This window comes from Leptodactylus fuscus, chromosome 7 (genome assembly GCF_031893055.1).
Source record: "Leptodactylus fuscus isolate aLepFus1 chromosome 7, aLepFus1.hap2, whole genome shotgun sequence".
NCBI lineage: Eukaryota > Metazoa > Chordata > Amphibia > Anura > Leptodactylidae > Leptodactylus > Leptodactylus fuscus.
This window is the reverse complement of record NC_134271.1, coordinates 37,049,499-37,061,780: the sequence shown is the minus strand read 5'-3', so window position 1 is coordinate 37,061,780 and position 12,282 is coordinate 37,049,499. Positions and strand designations below refer to the sequence as shown.

The window sequence follows — 12,282 nt, the reverse complement described above, 5'->3', positions numbered from 1 at the left end:
TTACTAATATGTGAGACACGAGGGTACTAATAAAGGACCTTAATTATGAAGATACCTAATTATTACCTCCATATGTCCCACATATCAGTAACTCTTATGTGAGGCACACAGGGGGTTAATGTGAGGGACATGATGGGGTTAACTGCTATTACTATGAGGCACATTGAGTTACTAAGCTGTAATACACATGACCAGACTTTTTATCTGCAATGGTGGATTCCCGCCCCCAGGCTTATACTTGAGTCAATAAGTTTTCCCAGTTTTTTTTGTGGTAAAATTAGGGGCCTCGGCTTATATTCGGGTCAGCTTATACTCTAGTATATACGGGTATATAATGTACTGCATGAAATCTATTTTTTTATTGAACACATTAGACCTGATATGCGATGTCATAGCAAATCATCTGAACCTCCTATGTGACATAGTCCAAATACTAATACAATGATGTATTACAAATTTTGTATATATTTTCAACAATAACTTTTGTCACTTCTTACAAAACACAATCAATAAAACTTAATAAGGATGTCACAGCTTTATTAAAATATCACAGTCACATTATGTTTACACAACAAACAAGTGAAAGACATTCTGATTTATGTTTCTGGATATGAAAAACGATATTAAAACAAAATATTTTTATTCTCTAAATCAATGTAGGGAAAGAACAGATTAAAACCGCACCATATTAAAATTCCAGACACCATTTGGAGTACTTGTACTTGCCATGTACAAAATGTAATATACTCACAAAAGTCTATATTTAACCTTCATAAATTGAGCTCTACACACTTCAATCCTACATTCAACTTCTTTCACACATTTTAACATAGTTAGTATTTTTAAAGACCATATTGAAAGCCTGTGGTATGGTATAAAGACTGACTAAATTGTATGTCCTAAAGTTAAGATCAAATCTATTATATTAACCCATAGACCAATAACTAATATTAAATTGTGATGAAAAATCACAAACTATCGTTCTCTAAACTGCACTATTAAAGGGATCCTATCATTAGATCCCTTTTTTTTCTAACTAACACGTAGGAATAGCCTTAAGAAAGACTATTCTTCTCCTACCTTTAGATGTCTTCTCCACGCTGCCATTCGGTTGATATTCTGTTTTCTGTCTTTATGCAAATGAGTTCTCTCGCAGCACTGGGGGCGGGCCCCAGCGCTCAAACAGCACTGGGGGCGTCCATAGTGCTGCGAGAGAACTCTCCAGTGCCGCCTCCATCTGCGTCGTCGGCCTGGCTTTCAATCTTCTATGCATGCGCAATCAGATTGCACCTGCGCGCGGCCATTTTTTTGTGGCTGCTTACACGAGCTCTTGTAGTAAGCGGTCACAAAAAAAATGACCACATCCAAATGCAGTCGGCTCTGCCAAAGGCCCGCTGGCAGAGCAGATTGCGCATGCGTAGAAGATTGAAAGCCAGGCCGGAAGACGACGTGTAGAGGCCGGTTCCTGAAGAAGATGGAGGCGGCGCTGGAGAGTTCTCTCGCAGCATTGGGGCCCGCCCCCAGTGCTGCGAGAGAACTAAATTTACATAAAGACGGAAAACGGAATAACTACCGAACGGCGGTGCGGAGAAGACTTCTAAAGGTAGGAGAAGAATAGCCTTTCTTAAGGCTATTCCTACATGTTAGTTAAAAAAAAAAAAAAAAAAAAAAGGTATTCTAATGATAGGATCCCTTTTAAAATTTCCAAGTAGACCTTTCACTACCTCCACCAACAAAATAATAGTTTCATAAAAGTAAACCTTAAAATCATCATATTCTAAATAAAACAGGGATTCAGTAGCATGGTTAAAATGTTCACAACCTCATCTCATTCTGAAGAGGCAACAAATCTACATTACAGGGTGACAACTGGTAGTCAGACAGCAATATTATATAGGCCAGTGTAATAAAAATCTCAATTTATGTAGGCGAAAAAAAATATACCAAAAATATAGGAAATGAGATCACTCTTTGAAAAAATTCCAAAAAAGCTTTAGTAGCCAATGCACTTCTTTTTTTTTTGTTCATTTAACATGGCTGGAGTCACTTCTGCTGTCCTGCAAAAATAGAAAGGTAGCAATAATTAACAGAAATGCAAAAACACAAAGTATGATAAACCTATGAAAATCCATGCAGGAAATGATGCTTATATTACGTCTTGGTGTCAATGAATTCTTTAGGATAAGACCCTAAGTTGTGGAAATTTTTTTTTTGGCGCCAAACCAAGTAAAGCTGGGTTCACATGGGGATTTTTGGACTGGATTTTGAAGCGGAATCCGCCTCAGAATCTGGTCCAAAAAAAATGCCTCCTATTAACTTCAATGGGATCAAGTGACTTTTTTTCTGCTAGTGGTTTTGTGCTGCTTGCGGAAAAAAAAAGCGACCTGCCCTTTCTTGACGCGGAATCTGCAACACCTCCCTTCTGACTAGGCCCATTCATTTGGGCCTAATCCGGAGCAGAATGCAGTGACTGGATGCCGGTGCATTGCACCTGCAACCAGTCGTGGCTAGCCGTTTTTTGGACCGGATTCTGAGGCGGCCCCCACATCAAAATCTGGTTACTAAATTCCTGTGTGAACCCAGCTTAATGGCACCAGAAGGAATGTGAAATATCTAGGAAGCACTTACACTTTTCTCTTCCGTTTTCTCTTAAAAAATAAACAGCAAAATCTGGAACAAAAAAGCAGCTTTTCTGCAATGTTGGGCCTTAGCCTTAAGGACGCGGACTATTTTGGACTTCATTATGGGGATAATGTTCCTCCTTAAGGAGAAACCACCTATTAGGTGTGTGGAGACTTATACAGTCATAGTCGCTCCACTGCAAGGGAACATGGGAGGAATGCAAATTTGCCTCCCAATATGTAAATAGGGAGACAGTGCCTCTGTTATGCTGCCCTCTATAGGAAGCACCCTGATCATCATGCCCGACTTTCCCAGAAGCCTTTACTGCATAATGTGGGATTTTTACCAAGTCAATTTCTCATATTTTGGACTTCAGCATGCAGCTATTTTTCTTTTGCTTTTGTCTCAGCATTTCAAAAGCTTTAACTTTTTTTTTATTTTACCTACAAAGCCACTTGAGGGCTTGTTTTTTTGTGTAACAAGTTGCATTAATAAAATTTTAATTCCACAATTTTTTAGTTTTGTTTTTCTGATATTACAATTTTCATCTGACCTATCCAGAAGTTACAGAAGTGGGAGAACATGCAGCTGCTCTTAACCCCTTTCTGACATCCGCTGTACAAAGATCAGTGGTATTATATACCACTAGATAGCTGAGAGTGTGCTTTGCATACCAATGTACCCCACTGCTGGAGAAAACAGTGCAGTTAATTTTAGCATCGATATCCCTCCACTTGTCAGAAATGCGTGCCTAACAGAATAGTGTCATCACTAGGCTATGAGAAACACAACCCCTTCTTCCCTGACCGTAGTCTTCCATAGCCTTGTAGTGTTGGACGAGGGTGCGTTTCCCATATCCTAGGCACGTTGTTCTGACAATGGAGAGATATTGATGCCGAAACTAAAGGCACAGGTATCTCCAGCATCAGGTCACATACCGGCAAAGCTAATTCAGCAGACTCTTGGTTTTCTGTTGGTATTTAATATTGCAAATCTATGAGGACTTGAAAGGTACTCTTTGGTATGTGAGCAATAAAGTACCCCATCCATATTTAGGCCAATCTGAAACCTGTGCTAGTTATCACATTAGTTAAAGGGGTATTCCCACGAACATAACCATTTTTAAATTTGTAGATAATTTAAAAGTGAAACATTTTTGTAAATATAAGTAATTAAAAATTTGGTAGAGTGTTAAAGCTTTTTTGTAAATATCTTGTGGTCATAAGCTATTGTCTTGATCAGTTGCCAATGGACACGACCATGATTGCAGGACCTTTCTAAGGTCAGAAAATCAGCTATGATTGTCTTATTGTTGCTGGATTATCTTCTCATACATGTAGTGTCCCTGCCTGATGACCCAGCTACAATGAGAAAATCATGGCTGGGTTCCTGACAAGTCCCAGACCACAGAAAGTTTTTGCATTTGTGGTTGTATCCATTGGCAACCGATCAAAACAACAGACTGTCACCACTAAGATAGTGGGAGAAAATCTTAAAAACTCTGCAAAATTTTTAACTACTTACAGTGGTTTTTAATCAGCCACCAATTGTGCAAGTTCTCCCACTTAAAAACATGAGAGAGGCCTGTAATTGACATTATAGATAGACCTCAACTATAAGAGACAAAATGAGATTGTCCGATATAAAATAACATTGTCTGATTTGGAAATAATTTATTTGCAAATTATGGTGGAAAATAAGTATTTGGTCAATAACAAAAGTTCATCTCAATAATTTGTTATATAGGTCAAACGTTTTCTGTAAGTCTTCACAAGGTTGGCACACACTGTTGTTGGTATGTTGGCCCATTCCTCCATGCAGATCTCCTCTAGAGCAGTGATGTTTTGGGGCTGTCACTGGGCAACATGGACATTCAACTCCCTCCAAAAAATTTCTATAGGCTTGAGATCTAGAGATATTTCATGTATAAGGATCAGTCATCCGGATCCTTTTGCTGAGAAACAGCCCCAAAGCATGATGTTGCCACCCCCATGCTTCACAGTAGGTGTTCTTTGGATGCAACTTAGCATGCTTTCTCCTCCAAACACAAGTTGTGTTTCAACCAGTTCTACTTTGGTTTCATCTGACCATATGACATTCTCAAAATACTCTTCTGGATCATCCAAATGCTCTCTAGCAAACTTCAGATGGGCCCAGACATGTACTGGCTTAAGTAGGAAAACATGTTTAGCACTGCAGGATCTGAGTCCCTGGCGGCGTAGTGTGTTACTGATGGTAGGCTTTGTTACATTGGTCCCAGCTCTCTGCAGGTCATTCTCTAGGTCCCCTCGTGTGGTCTTGGGATTTTAGCTCACCGTTCTTGTGATTATTTTGACCCACTTGGGGTGAGATCTTGCATGGAGCCCCAGATCGAAGGAGATTATCAATGGTTTTGTATGTCTTCCATTTTCTAATTATTGCTCCCACAGTTGATTTCTTCACACCAAGCTGCTTGCCTATTGCAGATTCAGTCTTCCCAGCCTGGTACAGGGCTACAATTTTGTTTCTGGTGTCCTTCAACAGCTGTTTGGTCTTCACCATAGTGGAGTTTGGAGTGTGACTGTCTGAGGTCGTGGACAGGTGTCTTTTATACTGATAACAAGTTCAAACAGGTGCCATAACTACAGGTAATGAGTGGAGGAAAGAGGAGTCTGTGAGAGCCAGAAATCTTTCTTGTTTGTAGGTGACCAAATAGTTATTTTCTGCCATCATTTGCAAGTAAATTCTTTCTAAATCAGACAATGTGATTTTCTGGATTTGTTTTTTTAGTTTTGTCTCTCATAGTTGAGGTCTACGTATGATGTCAATTACAGGCCTCTCTCATCTTTTTAAGTGGAAGAACTTGGTGGCTGACTAAATACTTTATTTCCTATTGTATATTTGCAAAAATGTTTAACTTTTAATTATGTACAAATATAGATATGATTATGTTTATAGGAATACCCCTTTAAGTCTACCTTCATAAAGTATGGGGGCTTAGTATGATTTTTAAATTACAGTATGTATTTAGGTTTTCGTTGTACATCTGAAAATGGTATGAATTGTACTGGCTACCAGAAGTGCAAAATGTCCCAAACCCCTGGCAGTGAAAGGATTCGTTCAAATTACTGCAACAGACTGTTCAGGGATTGCAGTGATGATAGTGACTATTGTTTGTAATTTGGCACTTACTTTTTCATAGTTTTAAAGAGTCGTAGGGCTCGACATTCACTTTCTGAAGAGTAGATGAAATATTTTTTCGAATCTCTTGATAATCTGGCTTTTCTTCATAGTTCAGGATCATTACTTTTTCCAGGTACAGTTTTGCCACATCTAAAAAACAAACAGAAATTAGTTTAATTTACAAGCATTTTCCAACCTGTCATTTTAAACCCAATAACGAAGTACAACCTATTATTTTACATTATATTGTAGGACGATGAAGCAGACAAATCCATTACTGTCTTTACACTCTAATGATGTTCTAATTCTGAATAAACAAAAATCCCCTCCATGTCTAGATGATTGTTTCATTGAAAGAGCCAACAAAGCATAGCCCTATAGTACAGCATCCTGTCTGCTACTGATCAAACACCCTCATTTTAAGATTTTTTTTTTCTGTGATCTCATGAAGTCTCAGCACAACATCGCATGGGCAGCTTGAGACTGTACCAGTGGGATTATTCTTCTTGTGATATTATCCTTCACTGTCTAGGAGACCATAAGTGTACAGTCAGGGAGATAACACCGTTGTCATAACTTTGTGAAGGGAGGAGTAACTGTGCTAGCAATAAATCCATAAATATTGCACAAAAAGTTGTAGTTTACACAGGGCTGTGGCGTTGATAGGTCAAATCCACTGACTCAGACTCCTCTATTTCTTCACACACCAATTTCTGACTAGTTTATAAATGGCTGACAGCCATGCATAACTAGTTCCTACCCTGTGACATACAGAATTGTTTACTGTGTACATCATGAGGATGGCACTGCTTCAGGATCTAAGCCAGTGTCATTGCAAGGGGATGTGAGCAGTTACAAATAGCCGACAGCCTCCTTGTAACAATAAAGATGGTGGTACTTAAGGGGTCTCTATTTGTTTGTAACCTCTATTAGAAATCCTGAGTTGTGATTGCTTGGTGCCAATGCATTGTCATGGTGACATCAAGGACTACTGTAGGCCCCCATATCACCCTCACAAGCCTCTTTGGCAATGGCAATATTTTATATCGAGGCTTTGCTTTTACTTTCCAATATTGTAATGCACAGCCATGCGGAAGCTATACTGAGTGTTACTGTGGCAATCACGCCACCTAGTGGTCAAGTACCAATAAGTATAAATGTTACCAAAAAAGTGAAATAAAAAAAATAGCTATTTTCCCAATATATATATTTTTTCCTACAAAAAAAAATATACCGTATATACTCGAGTATAAGCCGACCCGAATATAAGCTGAGGCCCCTAATTTTACCACAAAAAACTGGGTAAACTTATTGACTCGAGTATAAGCCTAGGGGGGAAATGCAGCAGCTACTGGAAAATTTCAAAAATTAAAATGGTCAGAGTTTTTGGGTGCAGTAGTTGCTGGGTGCTGGGAAAAGGGGAGGGGGTGTTTTGGTTGTCTGTCTGCCCCTTCCCTGAGCTTGAGGACTGTTTTTTCTTCCCCCACTTGGAATTCAGTCTGGCCGAATATAGGGTATCTGCAGTGCTGCTATTAACCCCTTCCCGACGGAACAGGAGCACTGCAGATCCCCTATAATCAGTAGACCGGGCACTTTCAGACACAGGGATACCTAATGTGTATGTGTTTCACAATAATTTTCTACTTTTGTATGTATTCTAGGGAAAAGAGCGATTTAGAACTTTTATTTTATTTACTTTTTTTTAAAATCCTCGTTTTTTTTTTTTCTTTTGCACTATTTTATGGGAGATTCTATACATTAATATTGTGGCTGGTCATAGGCCCCCCCCTCCTAAAAAGGGGACTCGAGTATAAGGCGGACAGAAAAAACCTACATGTCGGGTTGTTCTGTCCGTTTGAAAAGTTGGACAGCTTTAGGAACGGACACTTAAGGACAGGCAAGGAGTGCAAAACATCACACCCGATCTCCATTTAAATGAATGAAAAATGTCACGGACACAGCTAGTGTCCGCTGCTAATGTCCGTGCAAGATTTTGAATGGACATTAGCAGCTGACATTACCTATCGGACACTGACGGTAGTGTGAACGCCCCCCTAAGGCTAAAATGCTTGTGCTCTTAACCCCTTAGTATAACTGGCCTGTTTTAGGCCTTGACGATGAAACCATTTTTTTTGTTTTGCTATGTAGCTGTATGGGAGCTTGTTTTTTTTTTTTTTTTTTGCAGGACAACTTGTAGTATTTAATGTCAAAATTTTTTAATAAATATTTCTTCTTATTGATAAACTTTTATTAAATCTTTCTGGGAAGCAACAGAGAAAAATGGCAATCCTTCGTTTCTCTTTTTACACTATAACATTTATGTAATTCAGTACAGCTTAAATAACTCAATATATTTCACTGGATTGGTACAATTACAAATTTCTACAGGTGTGTTTTTTTTTTTTTAACACTCAAAGCGGACCTGGGGGACTTTACTAGGCCCTAGCTGCCCCTTCCTACAAAAGCGCCAATGTGTATACTAAAGCATTAAAGGCCCAGAACGGACAGTTTTCTTAACAGTATTAGGAGTAGGCATCTGGCATCTGCTTCAGACAGTGCAAGAGACCCACACTTATTCCGAAACAAGTGATGCAGTCAATTGATTTGGAATACTGTATAGCCCGCTGTAGAAAAGCCCATGGGTCAGTCCCAAACAAGTTAAAAGATTAAATGTCGATCTCTATTGGAGAGATCCAAGCCTCTAGACATACATATAGCGATGGATCTCTTTGTTACGCTACAATCAAAACTGTTCTAGTTTGCTCTAACAATTGCAAAGGATCTGTAACTCTCATCTATTGTCGTCCTCAAAATGTGCTATACATTGTTTCTATTCATGTTTAATTTTCTATTAAAAGCGAAAATTTGCAAAAAATCCGCATACCTGAAATTTTCTTTCTTTTAAAACACTGCTTGAGGAGTCCTGGTACATCTGTTTTAAAGCTGTAATAAATAAATAAAAGCATAAAAAACTATAGGGCAATCCTGGATCTCGGTTCAATGTTCCCTTTGAAGTCATAAATTATTACACCTGGGTCCTCATAAAACATGGAAACAATATAGTGTTTTGACATGATATTATATATAGACTGTCTACCAATAAGTATTTGGACAGCTGTGGTAGAATAGAAAAACATTTATTCATATTCAATAGTTGGTAGAACCCAGCAGATGTGCTTCCTTACGAATGGTATTGATCAACACAATACTTCCGGATGCCTGTTGAAACTCCTGGTGTATGTGAGCCATTGGTTTTGTGCTGTTCTTCTGAATTTCTCTGGCCAGCACCTGTCGGTCTCTATTATCTCCCAGTTTTGGGAGTCTGCCAACTCGGGGCACATTCCGACAATCACTGTTCACCCTCAAATTTGTAATCACATAGGCCACTGTTGATTTTTTTTTTTTTTTGTAGATTGTGAGCCCCACATAGAGCTCACAATGTACATTTTTCCCTATCAGTATGTCTTTGGAATACGGGATGGAAATCCATGCAAACATGGGGAGAACATACAAATTCCTTGCAGATGGTTTTAAGCCCTTGGCGGGACTTGAATACCAGGACGCCAGCGCTGAGCCCCGGCCACTGTTGATTTTGGGTAATTCAGTTCACTTGCTATCTCCTTTAAGGATCAACCATTTCTGTGGTACCCAACAATTACCCCTCTCGAAATCGGACAACTCTGCACGTCGTGGCATCTTGCATGCGACTATTGCCAATGCTATTTCCTACATGATATTTAACGGCGGAAGGTTTGACACTGCAGATATCTTCATTTGCCTGGGTGTTCAAATACACACACACAGTGTTGACCAAAAGTATTGGCACCCCTGCAAATCTGTCAGATAATACTCATTTTCTTCCAGAAAATGATTGCAAGCACAAACTCTTTGGTATTAATATCTTCATTTATTTTGTCTTCAATGGAAAACCACAAAAAAGAATTGTCAAAAAGCCAAATTGGATATAATTCCACAGCAAACATAAAAAAAGGGGTGGACAAAAGTATTGGCACTGTTTGAAAAATCGTGTAATGCTTCTCTAATTTGTGTAATTAATAGCACCTGTTACTTACCTGAGGCATCTAACAGGTGGTGGCAATAACTAAATCACACTTGCAGCCAGTTGAAATGGATTAAAGTTGACTCAACCTCTGTCCTGTGTGTACCACATTGAGCATGGAGAAAAGAAAGAAGACCAAAGAACTGTCTGAGGACTTGAGAAGCAAAATTGTGAGGAAGCATGAGCAATCTCAAGGTTACAAATCCATCTCCAAAGACCTGAATGTTCCTGTGTCTACCGTGCGCAGTGTCATCAAGATGTTTAAAGCCCATGGCACTGTGGCTAACCTCCCTAAATGTGGATGGAAAAGAAAAATTGACGAGAGATTTCAACGCAAGTACGTGCGTATGGTGGATAAAGAACCTCGACTAACATCCAAACAAGTTCAAGCTGCCCTGCAGTCCGAGGGTAATTGCAGGGGTGCCAATACTTTTGGCCAACACTGTATATATATGTATATGTATATATATGAGAAATTGTAACTAAGGGATATACCCCTAATTTTCTTGACCTACTCCGCGCTCATTTACGGTAAAATGAAGAATCGGTTTGGATGTATTTAACCACTATTTTATTACAGATAACGCGTTTCGGAGTTTTTGCACTTCAAAAGTGCCACCCCTTCATCAGATCTATTTAAAATACAAGCATACACAGAAAAAAACAATTACACTCAGAGCAGAGTACAACTGGTAACAAATAACCAAGAAAAAATTATTATATACATATACATTCCACCAAAGCTTGAGTATCTTACTAGAATAAAACAATATAATATAGTGTATATATCCTTATATATATATATATATATATATATATATATATATATATATATATAGAAAATAAATATAAATATAAATATAAAAACCAATCCAATTTCCATTGCTCCATTTATAAACACAGGGCTAAACCATATGCTTATCTATTCACATAATATGCACCACATGCTTCAGTATATATCTCACAGGTAATCCACGAATATATTAATATATAATAATTACACTCAGAGCAGAGTACAACTGGTATCAAATAACCAAGAAAAAATTATTATATACATATACATTCCACCAAAGCTTGAGTATCTTACTAGAATAAAACAATATAATATAGTGTATATATATATATATATATATATATATATATATATATATATATATATATATATATAACTCGCGGCCCCCACGTGTTGTGCGCATGCGCATTTAACTCCCGTATATGGGAATTTTGCGAGTGAGAGAAGGATCTACTGCGCATGCCCCAGGATCCCCGAAAGGCTTAACAATATTTCAGTACGGACCCTTACGTCCTAACAGTTCCTGTCAAGCCTTTCGGGGATCCTGGGGCATGCGCAGTAGATCCTTCTCTCACTCGCAAAATCCCCATATACGGGAGTTAAATGCGCATGCGCACAACACGTGGGGGCCGCGAGTGACGTGCAATAGCACTCTCGCGGGCTTTTTTCGGGTTTAAATAGCGGAGGAGTAAACAGAACGCCACGGGCAAGATATTGCTAAAAGATTAATAGAGGTAAGTCCTTGATTAAAACATAGGACCAGAGCAATCTGAATAACAAAGGTAACGTGACCTTATATATTCGTGGATTACCTGTGAGATATATACTGAAGCATGTGGTGCATATTATGTGAATAGATAAGCATATGGTTTAGCCCTGTGTTTATAAATGGAGCAATGGAAATTGGATTGGTTTTTATATTTATTTTCTATAGAAAAAAGGATATATACACTATATTATATTGTTTTATTCTAGTAAGATACTCAAGCTTTGGTGGAATGTATATGTATATAATAATTTTTTCTTGGTTATTTGATACCAGTTGTACTCTGCTCTGAGTGTAATTGTTTTTTTCTGTGTATGCTTGTATTTTAAATAGATCTGATGAAGGGGTGGCACTTTTGAAGTGCAAAAACTCCGAAACGCGTTATCTGTAATAAAATAGTGGTTAATACATCCAAACCGATTCTTCATTTTACCGTAAATGAGCGCGGAGTAGGTCAAGAAAATTAGGGGTATATCCCTTAGTTACAATTTCTCATATTCAAGTCGACCTGGAGTCGAATGACTGAAAACGCAGCCTTATCCAGACGGTGTGAAAGAAACCTGATCACGTCCATCCTTACTGTAGAACGTTGTATGGGTTTATACCATTCCACTAGTGGAAAAAAGGATTTGTTCATATTGAATTTCTAGAAGCGCGGCCGTTTCTATTGTTATCTGTATCTTTTATATATATATATATATATATATATATATATATATATATATATCTATTCACATGACACGTCCTTTGCGTTGCGACGTAGGCCCCCGGGTCACGTGACGTCCTGGACGTCATTGAAGATGGCCGCCATCAGCGGGAAGTACAGCGAAGCCAGGGGTAGTTAATTAACAGTGTTTTTTATATTAGTATCCCTCCTGG

The 12,282-nt window shown here is 38.4% G+C and overlaps 1 protein-coding gene across 2 annotated transcripts in view; it reads right to left on the bottom strand.

Moving 5' to 3' along the window:
• Nucleotides 1-1,641: 1,641 nt before the first annotated feature.
• VRK3 (VRK serine/threonine kinase 3) overlaps nt 1,642-12,282 on the bottom strand; it is a 51,083-nt gene continuing 40,442 nt past the window's right edge. For both annotated transcript variants that reach the window (XM_075281808.1, XM_075281809.1), the window contains 3 exons: nt 8,669-8,727; nt 5,794-5,934; nt 1,642-2,057 (listed from right to left, as the gene is read on the bottom strand). In XM_075281808.1, coding sequence (XP_075137909.1) covers nt 5,798-5,934; nt 8,669-8,727 — 196 coding nt within the window. In that variant the 3' untranslated portion in view covers nt 1,642-2,057; nt 5,794-5,797. The remainder of the gene's footprint in view (nt 2,058-5,793; nt 5,935-8,668; nt 8,728-12,282) is intronic.